Source organism: Notolepis coatsorum, assembly GCF_963971535.1.
Source record: "Notolepis coatsorum genome assembly, chromosome: 3".
Taxonomy (NCBI): Eukaryota; Metazoa; Chordata; class Actinopteri; order Aulopiformes; family Paralepididae; genus Notolepis; species Notolepis coatsorum.
Genome location: NC_140167.1, coordinates 52061687 through 52087235, shown reverse-complemented (window position 1 = coordinate 52087235; position 25549 = coordinate 52061687). Strand labels below are relative to the sequence as shown.

Sequence of the window (25549 nt, the reverse complement as noted above, 5' to 3'; positions counted from 1 at the left end):
TGGTCTTTTGCCCCGTCTTAAAACTTGAACTCCCACTTTGCAAACAGCTCACATCATACTGACTGATTGACTCCCTCTCTCTCACTCAGATACAGATAGCAGTTTATAATACCTAAGCCCTCAGCAGTTTTTGGCCGTTCGCCTTTGGGAGGCCAGACCAAAGGTGGCGTCTCTGCTCCTCATGAAAACACACACCTAGCACTGATAATGGAATTTTAAATGGCCTGCTGCTTATTAGTTCTGCGGTTTATTTAAAATCAGGGCTGTTTCTCCATTCACAAGGCAAAGCCGCCAGTCCGTGTCTCTGTTGCAGATTAATTACTTTTCTATGGAGCTGGGAGCGAGGATAGGTGGAGGGAGCAGGGGGAAAGTAAAAAGGATTCTGCGCCGCTTCCTCCCTCTCTGACGGTAATACATCTTCAATGTGGCTCGCGGCCTCTTATCTGCCGAGCGGCTGAGTCACGTCAGGCCCTGGCGATTTTGGACCAATACTCACCCAATGATGAGAATACACAATGAAGACTGACATCACTCTGTATGCCTGCTCCACACTGGCTTTAAGACTCAACTCCCTCCAGTCCAACACCCCACCCCCTTTTTCTTTTTTATCCCATGTCATACCAGCGACAGTGAAGGGGAAGGATTGTGGTGGTAGGGAATGACATTTAGTGTTGAAGTTTAATCCTGAAAACACTGTTATAAAAAGAATAAAACCAAACCAACAAGAGAGCAGAATTATGTAAATGGCGGCATTTATATAACAGCTTTTATCCAAAGCGCTTTAGAATTTGTTCCTCACATTCACTCACACATTCACACACCAATGGCAGAGACAACCATGCAAGGTTCCAACCTGCTCATCGGGAGCAATTAGGGGTTAAGTGTCTTGCTCAAGGACACTTCGACACGCTGCCCGGAAGGAATGGGAATCGAACCAGGAACCTCCGAATTACCAGGCGACTGCTCTACCTCCCGAGCCACTGTCGCCCCACAACTGACTGCAAATCTGTACAACTGACTGCAAATTGCACTGCAGACCTTTAAATGCCCAATTTCAGAATTCATACATGTTATTACTCAGGTTTACATATACATTAGTCATTTACATTTAGTCATTTAGCTGACACTTTTATCCAAAGGTCAGCAGGAAGGGTACAACTCTGGCAGCTAAGTAACATTGTTTGTCAAACAGTGTTGAACTTGGGTGCTACAGTCTTGAGTGCATAGTAGTATAGACATATTAGCATAGTAGGTAGTAATATAGGCAAGGAAGCTTACTTAGTAGCAAAGTGCAGTTCATTTCAGACATTGATTGAAGACGTGTGTTTTAGACAGCAGAAAATTGGGCAGGTTTGGGCAGTCTTGATTGTGGTCAGCCTGCTTCTCTTTGATGACCCCCCCAGAGCTTGGATGGGAGTGGGTCTGAGGCGGCCAGAAGATGTAGAGCGTAGGGGTCTTGAGGGTGTGTAGTTAGAGACCACTTACTGGAGGTAGGAGGAAGCCGTTCCCCTCACTGCACGGTACGCCAGGTTAAGGACCTTGAATCTGATTTGTTCGGCAATGGGAAGCCAGTTGGGCTGACTTTGGTAGGTTGGAGTTCAGGCAGGCCACTGTGTTCTGTATGAGTTGAAGTGGCTTGGTGGCGGTATAGTCGGTAAACTAGCTAGCAGTGCATTGCAATAGTTGAGGCGAGACAGTACAAAAATATTAGTACACTTGTGATGTCATGATTGTCATCAAGTATAATGTCTGAAGCTGCTCCATAGACAATGAATTGGGAAAGATTTTACTGAGAGCACCCAGGGGAATGTTCTGAGTTCATACTGTAGATACATGTTCAGTTTCAGAACTGAGACCTACCTACTATAGAATCAAGCTCGTGGGGCGCGTGTGTCACGGTAGTATACGTGGTGTCAACAGTGTCATCATAGACGCGCACAGTAACAAATTTGCATGCCGTTGTATAAATATCAACATTATCTGGCCACGCGCGCACACACACACACACACACAGAAAGGGAGAATGGCTATGAACTATCCAGTTCATATATCAACTTATACTATCCAGTTCGTTTTTATATAATTTAGCTAGCTCGCCAACGTTACTGTGATTAAAGCTAACTTAAAAAATTGAAATAAAAAAAATTACAAAATATATTTTTTTTGTTATACATTTTTCAGGGGGGGCGGGGGGTCCTGTTGGTGGGCGGGGGGTCCTGTTGGCAGGGCGGGCCGGCCCGCCAAGGCAATTTGTAGGGGAAACACTTGAGTCCACAAAATCACTCTCACATGCATTGGCAGTGGAGCAGCACCAGACTTTATACTTGATGGCATCACAAGTTTGATTCTTACTCTGGTTTCTGGCTTTAAGAGAGTGAGTGTATCTCATGTTCACAAATATTGATTGAACTGCCATGGAAACAACATATTAGAATATAAGACGGTAGAGAAGATTTAGATATTCAAACAGTTCCTAACATCTAACAGTCGTGACTTTGGGAGAAAGCAATAACGGTGAAGCGTTAGACGACACGCCGTGGTCTGGATCCGGGAGCTTCTTTCAACAGGGAGGAGGATTCCGAGCCTCCAGTGAGCCTCGCTAGATTGGTGTAATCAAAACCTGAAATGAGAGTTTCATTACAAGACGCTCCTGAGTCCCCCCACCCCTTCATGGGAACATCTCCTGAGCCCCCCCCCCTTCATGGGAACATCTTTTGAGCCCCCCCCCCCCCCCACACCCCTTCATGAAAGGTATATTTATAGTGTAGAACAGCAAGTAATTCACTGCTAAACTCTCCGACGTGTCCTCCTACCAGTGACATTTCACGGAGAGAACAGGATACAAGGTCACCATTGTTTTATTTTCACACTGAATATGGAATAGGCACCCGGCATGAATAGATGATTACTCGATTCATATTCAGCCTGGTGTGGGTTTTGTACGGCTGTTAATACGTCCAACTCTGGGCCTCTCTTCTCGTCCCCTTCTCTCCCTTCTCTTTTTTCTTTTTCTCTCCACAAGGCGAAAGCGCCAATGAATAATTGAACAGTCCAAATGTCACAGCAGGCAAAATAGTTTGCGCTGGTTTGGTAATTAGAATTTCATTGTTTGTTATGTAGGTTTGAAATTCCTGTCATTCCACATTCAACCTTATCTGTCTGATGGCAGATATCGCTGCTCTTCTGTCTATCTGGGGAGACAAAGGCAGAGATGAAGAGATAGCGTGGAGGACAATACATAATGCTCGTTCAGCACTGGCTGTGTTGTTGGCACTGTGCACGTGCATACAAACACACGCACACAATTATGCGTGCATGTACACACACACACATGGCCGCCTAGTTATAGTTGAAAGTGGGGGTGCAAGATTATTAAGTGACAGGCAAGGGGTGGTTTGGAGGTGGTCCGACACGACCCCCTCCACGGCAGATTTTTTTTAATTTAATGAACACCTGTACATGCAATTTCCTGCAATATAGAGCCTTCAATCTTGACCAATAAAGCTGCTCTTTTCACTATAAAACTCAGTTTATATTGCAGTATGATAGCCAATTACTATAATAATAATAATAATAATAATAATAATAATAATAATAATAATAATAATAATAATAATAATAATAATAATAATAATAATAATAATAATAATAATAATAATAATAATATATTAACCTGTTCCACACGATGTGAAAATCCGCCTAAAATATATACCTAGGTAACTGGAATATTGCTCCACTTCTACAAGGGCTATTTGCATATTCTATTCATATTCATATCTAGGTACATCTATGGACCTCAGAGAATGTATTCACAGTGTCAGAAATATTGTGTCTATTACTAGGCTTGCTTAAATTGTGATGAAACAAAGGAGAATATGAATTATGATTTTTCTTTGCATCTTTGACAGTGAATAACACCATGATAATAATGACCAAACTTAAAAAAACTGTTCTCGTTCAGTACCCTCTTGAGATAATGTGTACAAAAAATCGAAGGAAATTAATAAAGGGAAGATGATTAAACCGAAGGTTCTGTAGATACAGTACTGAATTCTCCCATCCGGACCAATGCAATTTGAAATATTATTATAGAATATAGAATATGATGCTTATACATTACCTTATTATGGCCAATTCGCACATTTATATATATATATTCATATATTATCTTTCAAATGCCCGAGTTCAATTTGGATTTAGTATCACCAGGCGTGCATAAGAACAGATAATGAAATCTACTGTAATCTAGTGTACTTTAAAATTTTCCCCACAGTGCAACCGTTTTGAAACTAATTTCAGATCTAATTGTTCCTACATGCTAACAATAGGGAGGAGAAACTAACTGCGTTTCAATATTTGTCAAAAACGTTACCTTTTGTGGCTTATTATCGCGAATCATAACAGTTATTGATATGATTCATTCAGAACGCTGAACTTTGAACCCCCACAGTATTTGACAGGAAGTGTAGTTCGGAAAAATGCCAACGCTGGTCGACAGCTATGCATGTCCTCTACAAAATGGCCACAAAAAGACTACAATTCCCATGGTTCAAAATGTCCATTTCCGTTTCCGTGTTGGAATAGAGTTCAGAAAAACGAAAACTTTAAACTATCTAATGGCACTTTTAACCTATTGCTAAACTAACGTATTGATGATAATATACATTCTACATGCTGTTGTGACATGTTAGTGATGTTAATACTTGAATACGTTTGAAATTTTTATCGCAAATTGTATATAACACTCCGGTACGAGTGGAACACTTTTATTGTATTGAGTGGTAGAAGTTCTACCACTCAATAGTAAAGACATGTCTAACATAATCCTTTGTTTGAACAACTTACTGGAAAAGTCTGCCACCAGCAATGACAGACTCGGTCGCCTGTGATATTTACACTCAGCCTACCTGCAGCAGGCGCCACTGACTGCTGGGGGAGGGAGGGGCCGTGGGAGGCAGTTGATCAAACCATTAAAATGTGGGGGGCGGGGGTCACAATCTTTGAAAACTTAATAACTTGCTATTAAGTGTCATTGCGTATTATTAATTTGATTGAAATTACGTAGTTATGTTTACAGTGATATATTGGGGAGGGACATATCATATTTTTCATATGATCAAAAAGTGGGGGTGCAAAAGCACATGTTTGCTCCCCCAAGTTCAATTGTGGGGATGCACCTGCTCCACTTGCTCCATTGCTCAGGCGCCCGTGCACACACACACACACACAATTATGTGTGCATGCACACACACACATACATACATTTCCCCAAGGGGATTAATAAAGGAACACTTGACACTTGAATTGACACTTGAGATACACACGTACTGTACCTGTGTACACACACACACACACACACACACACACACACACACACACACACACACACACACACACACACACACACACACACACACACACACACACACACACACACACACACACACACACACACACACACACACACACACAGACAATCGGTACAATCGGACTGTGTGCACACACGCACGCACACACACACACAGCGGACCAGGATGATAATTATTTTCTCCCTCTATATCCCATGGTGCAATGCACACCCAGTCATTCCTGACGTCCTCACTAAATGTGTGCAGATGTTGTTGTTCAGATGCTGTGCAGTGCACTGCCGGATGGTTGTAATGACGTCGTCAAAGCCAGGAGGCCCTGTATCCAGCAGCTGTACTAAATGTGTTCTATATCAAATGTAAAAAGAGACCATAAAATGTGTTTCTACTCTCTCCAACCTCACGGTGCCTTCATTTATGTGACCCTTAAATAGAGACACTTTTCTGCCGTTAGCAGTGGCTGCCATGTTCTGTCTCCTGCAACCCGTGCATGTGAGTGTGACATTTTCCCTGCTTTTGATCTGGTGTGTATGTGTGTGTGTGTGTGTGTGTGTGTGTGTGTGTGTGTGTGTGTGTGTGTGTGTGTGTGTGTGTGTGTGTGTGTGTGTGTGTGTGTGTGTGTGTGTGTGTGTGTGTGTGTGTGTGTGTGTGTGTGTGTGTGTGTGTGTGTGTGTGTGTGTGTGTGTGTGTGTGTGTGTGTGTGTGTGTGTGTGTGTGTGTGCACATCACATCTCCAGAGCAGCATCTCTCAGTGACATCTTGTCATCCTGTCCCCCTACCACTCTACCCTGAGCACCCTGAGTGTGCGTGTGTGTGTGTGTGTGTGTGTGTGTGTGTGTGTGTGTGTGTGTGTGTGTGTGTGTGTGTGTGTGTGTGCTTGTATGTGTGTGTGTGCTTGTATGTGTGTGTGTGTGTGTGTGTGTTTGTGCTTGTATGTGTGTATCTTAATGATTGTGACAGCCATGCCTTTGCATATGAGCTGTTTTAGCACCAGACCGTAGGTTATGTTGCACGCTGCTCCCTGAGTGCTTTAACTGTCACACACATCTCTCTCTCTTTTCTCTCTCCCCCTTTCTCTCCCCTCTTTCTCATTCCCCTACTAAAATACACAAATGCATCTGCTCCCCCTGTTCCAGCTACACCCTCCCTCCCAGTACAGTATATTCTTCTTCATAGTTTTTCTGTTCTTTGTTTTGACTCTTTAATTTTGAACTATTTTCTCATCAAAAAGATTTTGCGAGCGCCTGCTGGCATTATATGAGCTGTGATGCCATTTGTGCCATAACTTTGTGGAAGTATCCATCCACTGACTATATAAATGTTCATCTGCTTTCCCAAAACTAAAAGCGATTTGTCATCTGTGGACATTCTGCACAGAATTGACTGCATCCCATGCAGGGGTTGACAGAAAACACACACACACACACACACACACACACACACACACACACACACACACACACACACACACACACACACACACACACACACACACACACACACACACACACACACACACACACACACACACACACAAGCATGCACACCCTCAGAATATGTCAGCCTATCACAGACATTTTGTAACACCTCCAGCATGCTGTCACCAGCTCTTTATCTATCTGTCCTTCTTCTTTTGTTCTCTCTTTCTCCCTCTCTCTTTCTCTCTTCCGTTCTCTCTTTGCCACTCATCTACCTCCTCTCTCACCCCCCTTTCTCTCTAATGGAGCTATGGGAGATGCTGGTCGATTTCTGGAGGAAACTTCATTGTTCAATGAGAGATAGTTAGCACTAACTTGAGGCCTGACCTAGTATTATGGTCTGGTAGTCAGCGGTTAGTTTATTGTATAGAATTGACCGTGCCTTGGGAGGATTCAGTGGAGGAAGTATACAAAAGAAAACAGCTTAGATATGCAGACTTGGCAGCAGCAACTGGACAGCGAGGATGGAAAGCTAGGGTTGGGTTGTGGAAGTAGGATTTATTTACTCAACTTATCATTATTGGGAGAGTTGGGGATTTGTGGGCGGAGTTTGGGCGGAGTTTGGGAAGAACGGTAAATGAGATGTCAGAAGAAGCATTGAAAGGCAGTCAGTGGATTTGGTTGAGGATAAAATGTATAATGTCAGCTGGGGGCCAAAGTAACAAAGGGTATTTATTTTCTTCTCTGTTGTTGCTGTTTCATGTGTGATATTGGTATCAGGAATTGTTTTATTTTTGACATAGGATAATATAGGGAGGTTCGGCACGTGGATATTATGGAAAAAGTGGGAGTTAGCATGAAGGGGGGTGGTTCTGGGATGCTGGAACTAACCATTGAGCCCCAAGGTGTCCAGGTGTCATGGGCCTAACTTGACGAAACGCCAGTGAAGGGAGGTGCCCACTTGATCACCCTGGTGATATGCTAGCTCTCGCTCCCTATGTATTTACACGTTGGGTTGTGGTGGCCATTGGGGGCCATGTGGTAGGGTGTGTAGCGTCAGCATTGTCAATACCTGGAGCTCTCATTCTAACCATTTCCTCCCACACCCCTTACCCTAAGTGCAGCTCTGTATCCATCTCTCCTTGGGAGAAGAGTGAACACAGCCTGTCCTCTCTTGGCAGGCTGTGTTCACTCTCTCCATCTCTCCCAGCATCATTCTCCTTTGTTCTCTCTATCAGTGGGTGATGGAGTTAAGGGCAGCTGTGGACCAAATGGTCCGGTGATTGTCTCTCACTTAGGGGGCTTTCTCATTAGGAACGGGTGCTCCGCTCCGTCCTCGCTCCGTCTTTGAGTGCGAACCCCCCCCCTCCCTCTCCCCCCTCTGGTTTGTGTACACACTGCAGTCTTGGTTCGCTCCGGGTTTTGTTTACGGTTTGCGTTTTGAGCGTGTAAGCTGCCGTAGGCGATGATGTCACACTCGAACGTCAACACATCAACAGTTGAACACACGGATATGGACACTGGATGCCCCATATAAAGAAACGAATAACCAATAAATATGAAGTTATCTTTGAACCTCTGTTGTCAAGCCTTGTCAATATAACCCACCCCCTTTTCTCATGAATGGAACTGGTGTCGTGGAGTCCGCTTTGAGCGTTTTCCAGGGTTGCATGTCATTGAATTGCATGTCATTGAAGGTCTGCGCTGGTCTGTGTCTAATGAAATTACAATTGCATGTCATTGAAGGTCCGCGCTGGTCTGTGTCTATAATGAAATGAGAGGAAAGCTCTGCGCTAAAGCAAGTCTCATCTCAGCCGCGACGTGACAACATACTCGATGTTATATAAAAATAATCTCGCAGTCTACTTGAAAATCAGCCTGCAATCTACCGGTCAATCACGGCCGACTGGTTGGGCACCACTGGTCTATAGAAGTAAATGCATTCGAACAAGAACCCAATGTATAGACATAGCAATGGCAAAAAAATTGCCAGGCCTAATGCAAGCCAGGGAAGTTTTGGGCTTGTAACGTGGCTTCATCTAGAAGTTTTCATCCACTGAGCCGTGAGGCTCAACATGCTTGTTTGGTTGAGGTCTGAACTCGCCAAATTGCCCATACTGTACATATCGTTTTTGTGGGTATTGTCCAGTTGTTGCTGTATGTTTTTATCTGCCCAAAATTCAAGCAAGCATGAAAGCATTACAGTAAGCTTGCACACCACGCCCCACTCCGTCATAGGGGACGCTGGTTCACACCCGAGACCACCTATTCCAGCGATCCAGGTTTGGAGCGAATCAGCCCCCCTATTTTGGTGCGATCGCGCTCTGATTCAACCACAAATGGCTAGTGTGAAATCCCCCTTACTCCTGCCTCCCCAGTGCATCTCAAATCTCTGATTGCAGCCAGTCTAAATCAAAGCCTGGTCAGAAAATTATTTCAAGGGAAGGGACTATGTGTGGGTTAGGTGTATTTTGGTGGTGTGTTCAAGGCAATACGCTTGAAGGATGAGTGTGTTGAATAACCGACTTTAACTAAGGTTTCTCAGCGGGGGGGGGGGTTGATTTGTATAATACAGTACATGTATTTTACAAATACCCATACAGTATTTTATAATCATAAGATTATAGTACATGTATAGGTACATGTATACATAGTACATGTATAGGCTCACTGTTATGTCGACTATGAGAGTGGCCCGATTAATCTGTTACAAAAAGGGAAGGTGGATCGTAGGGCTGGGTATCGGCACTGATTACCTGATTCAACGTCGATTCGCATGGTCCTGATTTGATTTAATACAGAATCGATCCAATTCTATATCGATTTGATTAGGCTTAATGGCTTGATGTTTTCAGGAGGCCAGCACCCTGTTGTCAAAATATTCAAGATTCAAGATTCAAGGGGTTTATTTGTCACATACATACCAGGGCATACAGTGAAATGCGGGTGGTCATGCCCGATTCGATTGTGCAATAATACTAATAATAAAATAGACCTAAAAAAACTGATAATAAAAAGACATCCATCCTATGTACACTACTATACAATATACAGTTTTAACATTATGTCATTATGCTATACTTACTATAGCGAAAGGCCTCTCCTCTGTCCTGATTCTCCTAGATCTATCTGCAGCCTTCGACACAGTCAACCACCAGATCCTCCTTGCGGCCCTCGCAGGAATGGGAGTGGCTGGCTCTGCGCTGACATGGCTGTCATCATACCTCAATGACCGCTCCTACCAAGTGTCATGGAGAGGGACCCTGTCGGCCACCCGCCCCCTGCGGACGGGTGTCCCCCAGGGCTCGGTTTTAGGACCCCTTCTCTTCTCCCTCTACACTAAATCACTGGGTAACATTATCACGTCTCATGGCTTCTCCTACCATTGTTATGCCGACGATACTCAACTCTTCCTCTCCTTCCCTCCCTCAGATATCCACGTCTCTGTGCGGATCTCGGCCTGTCTGTCCGACATCTCAGCCTGGATGACGTCCAACCACCTCAAACTGAACCTAAGCAAAACAGAATTGCTCCACCTGCCGGCCAAATCCTCCCCCCTAACCGACCTTTCAATCACAGTCGAGAATGCAGCTGTGACTGCGTCCCCGACCGCCAAGAACCTTGGTGTTGTCCTCGACGACCAGTTGAACTTCTCTGCTCACATCGCAGCGACGACCAGAACCTGCCGATTCCTCCTGAGCAACGTCAGAAGGATACGCCCCTTCCTGACAAAAGAAGCCACCCAACTCCTCGTCCAATCAACAGTCATCTCCCGCCTCGACTACTGCAATGCACTGCTCGCTGGCCTCCCGGCCACTGCCACTAAGCCTCTTCAACTCATTCAGAACGCAGCGGCCCGCCTGATCTCAAACCTACCGAAGTCGGCCCATGTCACCCCACTTCTTAGGGACCTGCACTGGCTCCCCATTGCTGCACGAATCCGCTTCAAGGCCCTCGACCTAGCATACCGTGCGGCAAAGGGAACCGCTCCCGCCTACCTCCGGTCAATGGTCTCTAACTACACACCCTCAAGACCCCTACGCTCTGCATCTTCTGGCCGCCTCAGACCTACTCCTATCCAAGCTCCGGGAGGGTCATCAAAGAGAAGTCGCCTATTCTCAGTCCTTGCCCCACAATGGTGGAATGAACTACCCACCCCAGTTAGGACAGCCGAATCACGTCCAATCTTTCGCCGTCGACTAAAGACGCACTTCTTCAACCATTATCTGAATTAAAAAAAAAAATAAAAAAAAAAAAAAAATCTAACCCTAACTAACCGTACTGTCATGCACTTGTCCTAATAAACTAACCTACACTGTAGCACTCAACACTTTGATGAACATTGTTGCTCAGCTGATAGAGTTGTGCCCTTCCTGATGGCTTGTCGTACAGAACTTGTAAGTCGCTTTGGATAAAAGCGTCAGCTAAATGACTAAATGTAAATGTATATTTAAACTATACTATACAAGAACCACATCGGTTCTACCTTAAAGTTACCTTTATTTTCCTCATTCCTTTAAAGTGACCTTTCCATTTAGTTTAAAGTGACATTTTATTTAAAGCGACTGTTTAAAGCGATTGCAGCATGTGTGTTGTGTGTGTGTAACAAAAGGAGAGATTTGTTAAAATTCCTTGGTGGTGTGTTGAACTACAGTAGTACAGTTAAATATCTAAGTAGAGAAGGTCCATGTATAGACATTGATGAAGCCCTGAAGGAGCAAAGCATCTTTCCAATAAATATTTAATAGTGGACATTATAGTATGTCCACTATTAGTATAATTAGTGACTTTTGACTTTATTACTTTTTATCCACATAACATGAGCATGGACTCCCAATATTATTGAAATTCTTTATTAGGAATAACTTGTTGAGATGTGCCATCTTGTTTTCAAGGGGGTCCTCAGTGACGATTATACAATATAGGCACAATTGGACAAAACAAAAACTATAAATATAGAATTAATAGATTATAGTGATAGTATTAAGTATTAGGTAATAGTTAAATTATAAAACATAATTATAGTTATAGAGGGGTTATTTTGGATCTACAACTAATCACATGAAAATAAGTAATTTGGTCTACTCAGTTTCTGTAGTAGTTCAGCAAAAACAACAGATACAAAACAGATACTTCATCAGCCCTGTCCAATAAAGAGTTGAAAGATAATTGGAAATAAATATAGATGGGCATACAGTATGGATGAATTTGACCGCTCCCGAAGTCTAGCCCCATCCATGTCTCGCCCTGCCTCAAGAAACAGCATAGAAAACACTAGTTCTCCAGTCGACTCCGCTGGGCTGCACACTGTATTTGACTCCCCCTTTATGTTGAATGACATTTCTAAACAGCTATTTCAAATGCCTTAAAAAATGTGTCTCAGCCATACTGTAGCAACTTGTTGGGTTTAACCTTTCACCCTTAGCCTGGGGCCGGCCCTGATTCTTGCCCTTTGCCCTGTCCTCCAGATGCCCTGAACACGAGGAACCATCAGGTGATGTGCACCACGCTGAAGATCCTACAGCACCTGGTGTTGTCAGGAGACATGATAGGAGTGACTCTGGTGCCATACTACAGACAGATCCTACCCATTTTCAACATCTTCAAGAACATGCACAGTGAGTACCAGCTACCTTCCGGGTAGGACATTAATACCAGCCACTAGGCACCTACAAGAATACCAGCTACCTTCAGAGTAAGACATTAACACCAGCCACTAGGCACCTTAAAGAGTACCAGCTACCTTCAGGGTAAGACATTAACACCAGCCACTAGGCACCTTAAAGAGTACCATCTACCTTCAGGGTAGGACATTAACACCAGCCACTAGACACCTACAAGAATACCAGCTACCTTCAGGGTAAGACATTAACACCAGCCACTAGGCACCTTAAAGAGTACCAGCTACCTTCAGGGTAAGACATTAATACCAGCCACTAGACACCTACAAGAATACCAGCTACCTGCAGGGTAAGACATTAACACCAGCCACTAGACACCTACAAGAATACCAGCTACCTTCAGGGTAGGACATTAACACAAGCCACTAGACACCTTAAAGAATACCAGCTACCTTCAGGTAGGGTACCTTCAAGACATTAACACCAGCCACTAGGCACCTACAAGACCATGTATAGTAAGTACAAGCTATCTTCAGGGAAGGACATTAACACCAGCCATTAGACATACAGTATAATATTGGGATTTATTTTTCAATCTGTATATTGGAAGTGTCTCTGCTTTACCAGCTTTGGAGGGTAACCAACAACTGTTTGGAGGTTCTACTCAGGCGCGGAAATCCCACGGGGGACAGGGGAGACATGTCCCCCCCATCCTGAGAAATGTATCATATGTCCCCCCCAATATATCACTGTAAACATAACTATGTAATTCAATAGAATAAATAATACGCAATGAAATAACTTGTGCTGATTATAGACACTTAATAGCGAGTTCTTAAGTTTCCAAAGATTGCGACCACCCCCGCATTTCATTCACAATGGTTTGATCAACTGCCTCCCGAGTCCCACCCACAGCACGCATTTAGTGTGGTGCATGAGATGCAGGTAGGCTGAGTGCTGTGTATATTGATTGATTGATTGAAAACTTTATTAACAGATTGCAGAATGGGTACAATACAGTACAGCTCAATACACACAATTGTTAAGGGGATGCAGACCAGAGAAAGACTTTCGTCTTGTTTACATCAGGGTCCCCCATTTTCAATTCATCAGGACATATATGACATACATGACATACAGATAGACAGTACTGCTACATCTATACATTTATTACATACCAGATTTGCAAATACAGTACTGTTTGTGATGCAAAAAGAGTCCAGAAAAGGGAGTATATACATTTGACATAAAAACTGTACATTGGAGGAGGTTGGGTGGGGTTGGGTGTGTGGGGGGGGGGGGGGGGGGGGGGGGGGTAGGAGGGGTTGGGGGGGAAACACTGTACAACTGTACAAGCAAAACTGTACATTGGAATATTGACAACCATACTGGGTAATTTACTGTACATTGGAGGGGTTGGGGGGGGGAACACTGTACAAACAAGCAAAACTGTACATTGGAATATTGACAAAACCATACTAGGTAAATTACTGTACATTGGAGGGGGTTGGGTTAGGACATTTACAGGGGCCAGTTTCGAAATGCAGTCTCCTGTAGGTGTTCTTTGAGAGTGGTTTTGAAAGTGGGTAGTGATTCACATTCCTTTACAGCTTTGGGTAGGGCGTTCCACATTGATGTGGCATAATTGCGAAACGTGTTTAGTCCCTTGTTTGAGCCGAATCTGGGTTTGACATGATTTGTGATATCACCGCTACCAGTCTGTCATTTGTCGCAGACCTTTCTAGTAAGTTGCTCAAACTAATTATATGTTAGACATGTCTTTACTTCTACCACTCAATACAATAAAACACATTTATAATCACCACCTTCTCTTAATTTTCGCTGAATTGAATTACAGGTCACTCTTTATCTTAGCTAGCGGTTAGCTGACGTTGCTAGCTGCTTGATTGATTGATTGAAAACTTTATTAACAGATTGCAGAATGGGTACAATACAGTACAGCTCAATACACACAATTGTTAATGGGATGCAGACCAGAGAAAGACTTTCGTCTTGTTTACATCAGGGTCCCCCATTTTCAATTCATCATAACATATATGACATACACGACATACAGATAGACAGTACTGCTACATCTATACATTTATGACATACCAGATTTACAAATACAGTACTGTTTGTGATACAAAAATAGTCTAGAAAAGAGAGTATATACATTTGACGTAGAAACTGTACACTGTACATCAACCAGTGTTTGACTAGCTAGCTACCTGGTAGATCGAAGCCCATTAGATGAATAGAAGATAATATGATAGAAGCCCATCTCCTACTGTAAATAACCTGCACACTGTGTGTGTGTGAGTGTGTGTGTCTAGCCAGCCAGTCAGGTAGAACATGGCAGAAAAAATACCAACATCAGAGCCTTTTTCAGTACACCAAAACACAAAGTAATAACCCTAGTAGCCTAATATCTCAAAGACTTAGACTACAGAAGTTGGAAAATGTTCATACGAAAGAGGTGAAATGCTCAAATAATTTGATAATGATGTCGTTAGGCAGAGCAGGCAAGAAATGGTACAGACACTGACAGCAGAGCTGGGGACAGATACAGTAGGCAGGAACAGACTGGCAGAGACAGGGAGTCTCAGGTATGTTTGTTGAGTTTTTTTTTGGCAACATTATGAAATGTTCTCTATTTTTTAGACTTGTAAAATATGGACATATTTTTATTTAATTTATTTAACCTTTATTTACCCAGGCAAGCAATTAAGAATACATTCTTAACATTTATTTTAACATAATTGGACAATGCCATGGATTGTTGTCACTCTCAAACTTAAAGTGGTGATTGAATCACGATTTGTTTAAACAGTCAACATAACATATCAAAGTGCTTGACTTAAACATAACATATATCAAAGTGCTTGACTTAAACTTAAATGTCTCTTCTAACAAAATAACTCGTTCCTCAATATACATTTAAGATATTACAACGTAGGCTATGTGTTACAGCACTACTTTTGGTGTCCCCCCAGAGGAATTGCTCTTGAGAAAATGTAATGTAATTGTCCCCCCCAAAGTTGATATCAGATTTTCGCCCCTGGTTCTACTCTATCTTCAAGACAAATTTCACTGAAACAGTGAAGGTGACTGGTAAATGTCTGGACGCAACAGTCATTATTGCTGGTGACTGAAAAAGTAATTGTTTCCTGCCCTGGTTAACTTGTGAGCAGATTGACAGCAGCAGTACGTATATGTCTGGGTTTGTGAGGGCCATCCATAAGGTAAGTGTGTGTCGTACTGTATGTCTGCCATACGTGCCTTAATGTTAGCATGCTGCTGTGTGTCATAACTGGTTCTCTGTGTGCAAGCAGAGGCACTCATTATGGCCACATTGATCAAACTTGGAGTGAATGTGGCTTTGAAAACCAGTGGTGTGCATTAATGTGCAATGTTTAGCCTATTGGCGCTGAGGTCAGGTTAACCCATGTGACTCCACACAGCTGCTCCAAACCCACTATCTCTATGCAGAAATGGGTTTGTGTGTGTGTGTGTGTGTGTGTGTGTGTGTGTGTGTGTGTGTGTGTGTGTGTGTGTGTGTGTGTGTGTGTGTGTGTGTGTGTGTGTGTGTGTGTGTGTGTGTGTGTGTGTGTGTGTGTGTGTGTGTGTGTGTGTGTGTGTGTGTGTGTGTGTGTGTGTGTGTGTGTGTGTGTGTGTGTGCAATATGACCCTCTGAAAGAAACAATCCTGTTTTTCAATCCAATCTGTCTTTGTAAAGCTCATGTAAAGGCCTGTCCCTGAATCCCTGTTCCCTTTCTCCTCCCACTCAAACATCCTCCTAACAGAGTGGCTCCATTTTCCTCTTTTTGCTGTCAGTCAGGGCTCCTGAGGAGGAGACTGTGTCCTTGCTGTCCCACTAAGCCTCCACCTGGGTGACACCAAGACCTGAGCAGATTGACATCAGATAGGCAGGGCTCTTTGTGTGGCAATGTCAAAGCGCTTAGCGTGGTGTGGCGCAACGTGGGCCCTTTGAGGGCTTAGGGGCTCAGTCAAGACCCAAACACCATTCACCACACCATCAGTGAGATGCGAAGAGTGGCATTGTGGATCAATCATTTAAACACAGGCTTAAACAGGAGGAAACACTGGGCTTTAGTCTCTTAATCAATATCCAATTTGAATCTCTTGTCTCTTTAATTCGGTTACATTATCTGTTGCTATTTTCTGCCGTCTAAAAAAAGGAGAGAGATAGTGGGGAAAGACAAAGGAAGAAGAAAAGCCTGCCTTATTAGCGCTAGGCCCTATGCAAATCTCCTCTGTAAATTAGCTGTCAAATCAATCCCCTAAACCGTTTGGAAGCGTGCGTTTCTCCACTGCGGCACAGCTCAGTGGTTGGCCGGAGAACCCCACCAGGAATAGTTTATCTCTGCCTGATAGCTACCCTGCTTGCCAGGCTATCTGGCAGCCCACCTGTCTCTCTGCCTCTGCCGTGTGCATCGCTTAACCCTGTGCCAACCTCTCACCTGGCTGCCCTTCATGCTACTGACCTTTCCCCAGTGAGACCACTCTGGACCAGAGAGAAGTTCACGTTGCTGGCAACTACAGGAATAGCCTCCAGCCTGTTTACAAAGGACAACACTAATCTACAGTAGCACTGTCTAAAGCCATGAAATACATTTTGAGGAAATGTGGGTGAGCAATGTTGGCAAAAGAATGACTTAAAGGACCATTGTCCCTGTCTTTAACCAATGTTGTGTGCATATGAACATAATTATAAAGTGTATGTTTTCATAGATATCAGCCTAACTTTCACACTGGCATTGATGTTGAAAAGGTATACTCCATGAAACTCAGTAGGCTTAGGTAATTTACCCTTGTGAAAATGATGCTAACATTATTGTATTGCTCTACTGCAAGCCATTACAATGTGTACAGCAACCACAAGCATCCGGGAGATAGTAACAAGCGCACCCAACTGAATATGGAGGTTTGACGTCGGTGCTTGTAGCAAAAGTCAAACAAGTCAGTGGTTTTCAGAAGGCTGAGTTACATAACTAGCAACTTTCAAACAACCCTATCCCCCCCCCTCACAGTGAGCTGTGGTGTTCCACAAGGAAGCATACTAGGACCGCTACTGTTCCTAATTCATGCAAATGACATGTCGTCAGCTTGTGACTGCAACTTGTTCCTGTTTGCGGACGACTCAGCCCTGCTGGTCTCTGACAAGAACAAGTTACAGGTTGAAAAAACCCTCAGCTCGGAACTAGGCAGAATCTGCATATGGCTCGCTGATAACAAACTATCATTACACATGGGCAAAACAGAGTCCATTCTCTTCGGTTCAAATAACAAACTCAGCAAGACCGACGGCTTCTCAGTTACAGTGGGTGACAATATTGTCACAAGGAAAGATGAAATTACCTACCTGGGTTCCATCCTAGAGGCTAATCTCTCCTGTGACAAAATGGCATCCAATGTAATAAAAAAAGTCAACCAACGAACTTGATTCTTGTACCGGATCTCCTCTCTGGTAAACAAGAATACCCTGAAGACTCTGGCAGGAGCACTCATTCAGGGGTACTACGACTATGCTTGCACCTCATGGTACCAAAGCACCTCAAAGGCGCTAAAAACAAAATTACAAACATCTCAAAACAAACTGGTCAGACTACTGCTTGACCTTACTCCTAGAACCCACCTCACCCCTGCCCACTTTGACAACCTAGGATGGCTTAGAGTAGACGACAGAGTACAGCAACTTGCAATGGGCCTGGTCTACAAGATACACTACACGACCAAGGTACCCATGTACATGTCAAAATACTTCCCAAAGGTCAGTGAATACCACGATCACAACACCAGAGGGAGCTCCACAAATCATGTTAAACCCAGATTCGGCTCAAATAAGGGACTAAACACGTTTCGCAATTATGCCACATCAATGTGGAACGCCCTACCCAAAGCTGTAAAGGAATGTGGATCACTACCCACTTTCAAAACCTCTCTCAAGGGACACCTACGGGAGACTGCAATTCAACACTGGCCCCTGTAAATATCCTAACCCAACCCCCTCCAATGTACAGTCATTTACCTAGTATGGTTTTGTCAATAGTCCAATGTACAATTTTGTTTGTTTGTACAGTGTCTCCCCCCCCCCCCCCTCAATGTACAGTTTTGCTTGTTTATACAGTGTGCCCCCCCCCCCCCAACCACCTCCAATGTAGATTACCCAGTATGGTTGTCAATATCCCAGTGTACCCAACCCCCCCCACCCCAACCTCCTCCAATGTACAGTTTCTACGTCAAATGTATATACTCCCTTTTCCTGACTCCTTCTGTATCACAAACAGTACTGTATTTGCAAATCTGGTATGTCATAAATGTATAGATGTAGCAGTACTGACTATCTGTATGTCATGTATGTCATATATGTCCTGATGAATTGAAAATGGGGGACCCTGATGTAAACAAGACGAAAGTCTTTCTCTGGTCTGCATCCCCTTAACAATTGTGTGTATTGAGCTGTACTGTATTGTACCCATTCTGCAATCTGTTAATAAAGTTTTCAATCAATCAATCAAAACCTTCAAGCCTCGTGGAGTATTTCCCCCTTTTCAACATCAATGTCAGTGTATGTATGCTGAGATCAGCTAAAACACACACCGAATACACTTAGGCCCTTGTTACACACAGTGTTTTTGTGCTCATTTTTATACGTTTTTGAATACGTTTGCTGTCCCTATTACATAGAAATGCCGTTTTTGCCGGATACGTTGTGGCCCTACTGAAAACGCTAAATTGTGTTTTCCGTTTTGGAGTAGCGCCAAAACTCGCCGACAACATGTCGTGTAATCTGCGCGGAGCCGTTGTTGCTCAACGCCCATGCGCAGTAGATACCATCTGTGTGCCCTTCCGGTGACAACAGAGCTGTCCCAAATAGCTGCAGCTACCATGTGTTGTCAAGTTATTGTTATAAGGACCCCAGTCCAAGCTACAACAGTCTGCATTCCCTTAACAATGTTTGTATTGAGCCATATTGTATTGTACCCATTATGCAATATGTTAAATAAAGTTTACATCCATTCATTCTGCTAGCATTACCGATTGCATGAGCACTGCCGCTGGCTAACGTGAGCTAGCGTTAGCTATCAGACCCTGTTAGCTCAAGCTCCTCTTTCAATCTTAACACTTTGATTGCCTAAGGCTAAATTCATGATATACCATCCCTTGCCAGCTCTATTTGTCTATGGAGAAGTTCCCCTTCTTTGCAGGGCTATAACTTTTTAAATTCTATTGCTAGATTGCCATTATTAGGGCCCATTCAAGGTCCTATATGTATTGTTCATGGTGTATGAACGTTAAACTTTTTAATTCACATATTCATACTAAAATTTGATCTAAAGTATAAGTATGTTTTCATTTCTTTCTGCAGCTTTCTCCAGAACGTGATTTATAGTCCCAAATGCATTATATTGATGATCAAATACAGTTTGGTAGCGATCGGTGCCAGATGAAAAATTTCAAATGGACGTGCTTCTTGAAGTTTCTACGTATCATCTGATGATGACCGGATGGGCGGGGGATCGTTTATAATTCCGTGGGCAACGTTATACCATTCATCTAATGTGGGTCAAATGTTCATCATAGCAGTTAGTGTCGAACACGGTAATACTACACGCTAAAACTCACCCCAGTCTCCGCGGGCCGTTGGGCGATCAGCGTGGGGTAGACATTTTTTCCATTATGGGATGTCGAAATACCCGGTCCATTTCCAGGTTGTATAATAGTATATACGTCCAAATCATGTTGTTTATCGAGTTATTGGCAACGGATCGCTATGTATTGTGTCGAGCTCGAGTCCCGGGACCTATAGAGAGTGCCCGGAAGTAATATGGGTGATCACCACTTCATCCACATGACTTCCTGTTTGGCGCTTCTGCCGATCGGCCACCAGATGGCGCTCTTGAACCGCTAGAGGATTGAGAGGAGCTCAGAACTGTGTGTGAAGGCTGCAGAGGGGAAATAAGATTCCGATCACAGATTTTTGAAATATTGATATTAAAGACGAGTTAGGGCGTCCTCGACAACTTTAGCATGGCTAGGAAAGACGCCTAAACACGTTTTCGGCACTTAAAGTGTTAACAAGCATTAAACAAAATGGCCCAGTCATCTATTCACCTTTGTTTAATACACACAGCGTTGTCTCTAATGTTATCTAGCTACTGATAGCTCCCGATATCATCAGTTTGGTGCTGGCTGGTTAACGTGAGCTAGCGTTAGCTTCTAGCCACAATACTATACTGTTATACTGGCATATTCCAGTCACGTTAGCATGTAGCTAACAATGTAGCTAACAACATTGCCGATCCTTTTTGAGACTAAACTATCCGCTCTTGGTGGTCACTTGTGTTGATGTTAGTTTTGTTTCATCAACAAATGAGAAGCAGAACACACAGTGAATGTATCCGTTTTGTTTATTGCACTTTTATTACACTTTGCTGAAAAATAAGTGCTGCATTGGGTAAATAGGCATTTAAAGATGGCGGCGCCCGCCTTGTTGACATTTTCTTTGCAGGAAGTGTATTGGCACATTCAAGTTCTGATTGGTTGAAAATTGCCTTCATGTTCGCCACCTACTGCCACCTACTGCTTTGGCAGTGTACTACATCACTGTACTCAGGTTGCAAAACGTATGTCTCACTCGGCTACTGCTACGTTGCGACCTGGAAAAGCGAAACTCATCAGAAAACGAAACTAAGGTGTAACCGCAGCCTTACAAACACAAGATTAGTTAAAGATGATCAATCTCAGAGAAGTGGAAATTAGACTGGTATGGTCTTTTGACACTATTGTTTCATTGTTGCTTATGGGACACTAAGTCATCCCCATAGATTTTTTCCAATTCAAAACCAATCACTTTTCCCATTTTTTCCCCAGGAAACAGTTTTGTTCTGAAGGATCAGATTAAACCGAATATATATATTTATTTATATATATATATTTAATTGTATTTGTATATCCCCTGATATCCCCTGATATCCCCTGTATATTCCTTGTACAATATGCATTGAATATCCCTTCTAGTCTACTGAACATCCCATAATAGTCTCCATTCTACCATTGGACGAGACCTTGGTGCCAGGTCGCCATACCCCTCAGACCAGGTTCAATCGTACCGCTCAACATGTATGGACAAGTCCTAGTTCCGCGTAGGAATATGTCTACCGCACCACTAATGGTACTATTTGTTCATAGTGCGTATATATACTGCGCTATTAAAGTAGAACTTCCTTTTAGTCCAGTTCCTTACCCTCCAACAGAGTGACAGACGCAAAAGCCTCCCCGCGAACCACGTGTGGGCAGTAAGGCCAATTCGGCCCAGTATCGGCATTGAGACATTGTGTATATTAATATTTGAATAGTCATATTTGGCACTATATCGTCGAGTTGGACGTATTCTATTAAGCTAATAATAGTCTATTCATATATAGTGCCTCGTGCGGTAAGAGTTCTATAGTAATCAGCACCCCCATCGTTTCGGGCATCAGCTGGACGCTTATCCAGGGTGGTTGACCCCACGTGAAGCTGCACCCGAGGAGCTCCAGGCCAAAGAGCGAGTGGACCTGTATATTGGATTATTCTACCGACGACGGCTAGCCTTCCCCGGCTTGGATTATGCTTTGAGTACTTTGATTATTCTATGGATAAAGGCCAACACTGCGGTGTGTTGGAAATACCCCCCCCGGAGAGGACGACAGGTGAGACGGCGCTCTGCACAGTGAGGTCGCCTCACGTCTCTCCGTCGTGGACCGGCGGACGCCGGCCACAGAGGGTCCAACTGCATTCATCTGTGGATCGAGGATCGTTGGGCACCGTGTCGCACAACTGTGGACTCTCCCAAGATACCCTCGGCCAGACGGGATCCAGCCAGTGACTCTCTAACCCCCCCCCCCCCCTCCAGCTGTCCTACAAGCAGTCAGAACCTTCCCCTAGTGTATCCAGCTATATAATCATTCAAGTATCATCGCTATTGTTCCCTAAATATTCCAGGTTGTATATTTGCTTCCTGCGCAATCAGAGATTGGACATTCGATATTGATCTACCTACGAATACTCATTTGCCATAAAAGTGCATACTATTTCAAATCATAAATGTAATTAAGTGATCGTTGTACATACCTTTTGCTATGTATTAAAACTCAAACTTTCGATTTGGTACATTTGTGTTGGATCCGTTTATCAGGTGGGAGTGTTCAACATATTCATACCTAGTACTGGGTGGCCAGAGTCTAAAGTACAAGAGGTAGTGGTAGTAAGTATCATATCTAACCATACAGTCAGGGAATTGTACCCCTCAGTTACAATTGGTCCTTCGAGCCGGATGGTAATCAGTGTAATATTAATATAGTGTTATTAATATTAAAATGGCCTATGATGAACACTCCACGAAACGATCCTCCTAACCAACAACGCCCGCGGCGCAAACGACAGCTCCCTCAGTACCTAGAGGCTTACGCTGTCAGTCAACAACCTAGTCTTCTACAGACAGTAAACGCGGTAAAACTAGAAAGTAAAATTATGTCTAACCTTAACGCCCAGGCTACCCCGACCATAGAGGCCCCTATGGGTTCTAATGTAACTGACCAAGCTCACGGTGGGGACCAGGGGGAACCAGACATGACTTTACACCCCGCCAATACCGAAGAAGTAGTCCCCGACGAGTCCCGGGAGGAAGACAACACTACCGAGAGAGAACTCGGCACGGAAGAAGATGAGGAGAGCACCGTGGAGATAGAGCTCCAAGACTCCGCACGGAGTACCCCAAGGGACGGCTCCCCTATACAACCGTCTTCTCCCAGCGAGGCAGAGAGGACACTACAGCAAGCATTCCTCGTCAGCCTGAAAGCCTCTACTGAACGCGATAGACTCCAGGGTGAACGCGATCGATTGCAGATACAGCAACGGAGCGAAGAAGAGCACATACGCCTGGAAATAAGACGCATTCAGATGGAAGAGAATATGGCAAGAGACCGGGCCGACGCCCAGTGCGCCGCCACCGGTGCCCAGAGAGAATCGGATCTCACCAAGCGCGACAGAGCACAAGCGCAACTAATAGAACAGCTGATCGGAAGGACAACACCCCCTCCCTCCACCAGAGGCTCCAGGAACTCGTCTAGACATCACTCCAGGGCGGCATCCCCTAGCCGAGTAAGCGACCCTGAACTTGACCAACAGACGAAGTCTATACCCCCCGCAGACCCCCTTCCCCAACCGGTCCAAGCGAGACCCAGCCACCGGGAAGGAGCAGCATACACTGCGGAGAGGCTAAATCAGAGACTACAAGCCCTGGATGACCTAACGGAAGACGAAGAGGAAGAGGAGGAGAACCACGCCCGACGACAGCACAGTACTCTACCGGACCAGGAGGTCCAGTACAGCCCAGGCTATACCCCCGCGGAGCTGCGCTACAGACCCCCGACGCTATTCACGGGTGAGCACGACGCACGACCCGCACCGAGGAACAGCACCTGGACCAGCGGGCCATGGTACACAGCCGGTACCAGCCCACGCCAAGGAGCAGGAGGAGACTCGCCTAGGAGGCCTCTCCCCCAACGCTCGCCGATGTATCAACAATCCGCGTCATACATTGGCACACCTATGGTACCAGACTTCACCCAGGAGAACCGGGCCCAGTATACGGAGCTCCGCATGTGTCTGGAGACAATGTTGGTGGATGTCATTGATGAACGCCATAAATACGCGATACTACTGAAGCATTTAAAGGTACCCCGCGCGCACAACATAGCGCTCGCCTACGCCACTTCCACGACCCCATACACCGCAGCGCTGGTAGCGTTGGACCAGAGATATGGACGTATATGGGATTACGTGATCCAGGAGATCAGGCACATCGACCGCCTACCCCCAGCAACAGACAATCGAGCACTGGACGACCTGTCCATCAGAGTGCAGTCCCTGGTAGGGATGCTGGGAGCGCAGAGGGAAAAGGGTAGGCATGAACTATACGCCAACTCAAATGTAGAGAGGATCTTGGAGAAGCTACCGCCCGCCCGACAGGAGCGCTTTAGGCGGCAGAGAGACCACCGAGACCCTAATGGCCTTGAACCGAACCTCCTCGATCTAGCCGACTTCCTGGCGAGAGAAGTCAGCAGCTTACGGCTAGATACATTCGGACGGAGCACCCCTGGCTCCAGAGAAGGAACCAGGAGACTAAATGATGGAAGAAGATCGGTGACTGTCATGCACCAATCGGAGTCAGTGCCAAGCAGTAGGAGCCACAGTACCCCCTCAAGAAAGGAGAAGTGGAAGATAGTGTGCCCCTACTGTGAGAAAGAACACTGGCTGTCACAATGTGACTCATTCCCCAAGATGAATGCGGAGGAAGCGAGTCAATGGATAAAGTCCAACAGACGCTGTTTTCGCTGTGCGCGATCACACATGGCAGCCGAATGCCGCTTAAAGAAAAAGTGCAGTCGGTGCGATGGAGCCCATCTGGACATACTCCACGACAGTAACAGACGGCGGCCTCCACCCGCACCATCAAGCAGCAAAGCAAGCGTCATGTACATCGACCCCGCCAGCAGCAGCGGAGCCAGAGTGCTCTTAAAGGTAGTCCGTGTGACATTGAGCTACCAGAATAAAGTCATGGACACTTACGCCGTCCTTGATGACGGGTCAGAGAAGACCCTTCTGCTCGCGTCCGCTGCGGCCCAGCTAGGGCTGCGGGGGAGCGAAAACCAAATGACAATTCGGACAATAAGAAGAGATTTGAAAACGATAAAGGGCGAGAATGTCTCATTCTCTATCGCAGCAAGCGGCCAGCCCGAGCGACGGTACAGGATTACAGACGCTTTCACCAGCCAAGAAATAGGACTGTCACGGTACACATACCCCGTAGCCAAGCTGATGGAGAAATATGTACATCTACGCAAGCTACCGATCCCACTCATAGACGGTGCTACCCCGACACTGTTGATAGGCTCCGACCATGCAGACCTCATTGTCCCGATAGACCGGGTTCATACCGGACCCAGAGGCTGTCCTGCAGCAGTCGAGACCCGCCTAGGATGGACTCTCCAAGGCCCACTCGCCAAATCTCTCAACCGAACCACAGCCACTAGCTGTCTCCACTCCCGAGTCACAGAGGGAGACACCGCACTCC

At 44.8% G+C, this 25549-nt stretch overlaps 1 protein-coding gene across 1 annotated transcript in view; it reads left to right on the top strand.

The window, feature by feature from the left end:
• Positions 1-25549, top strand: part of pacrg (PARK2 co-regulated) — a gene marked incomplete at both ends in the record, with an annotated part of 495713 nt that overhangs the window by 266702 nt on the left and 203462 nt on the right. The window contains one exon of the mRNA XM_084311203.1: positions 12253-12402. Coding sequence (XP_084167329.1) covers positions 12253-12402 — 150 coding nt within the window. The remainder of the gene's footprint in view (positions 1-12252; positions 12403-25549) is intronic.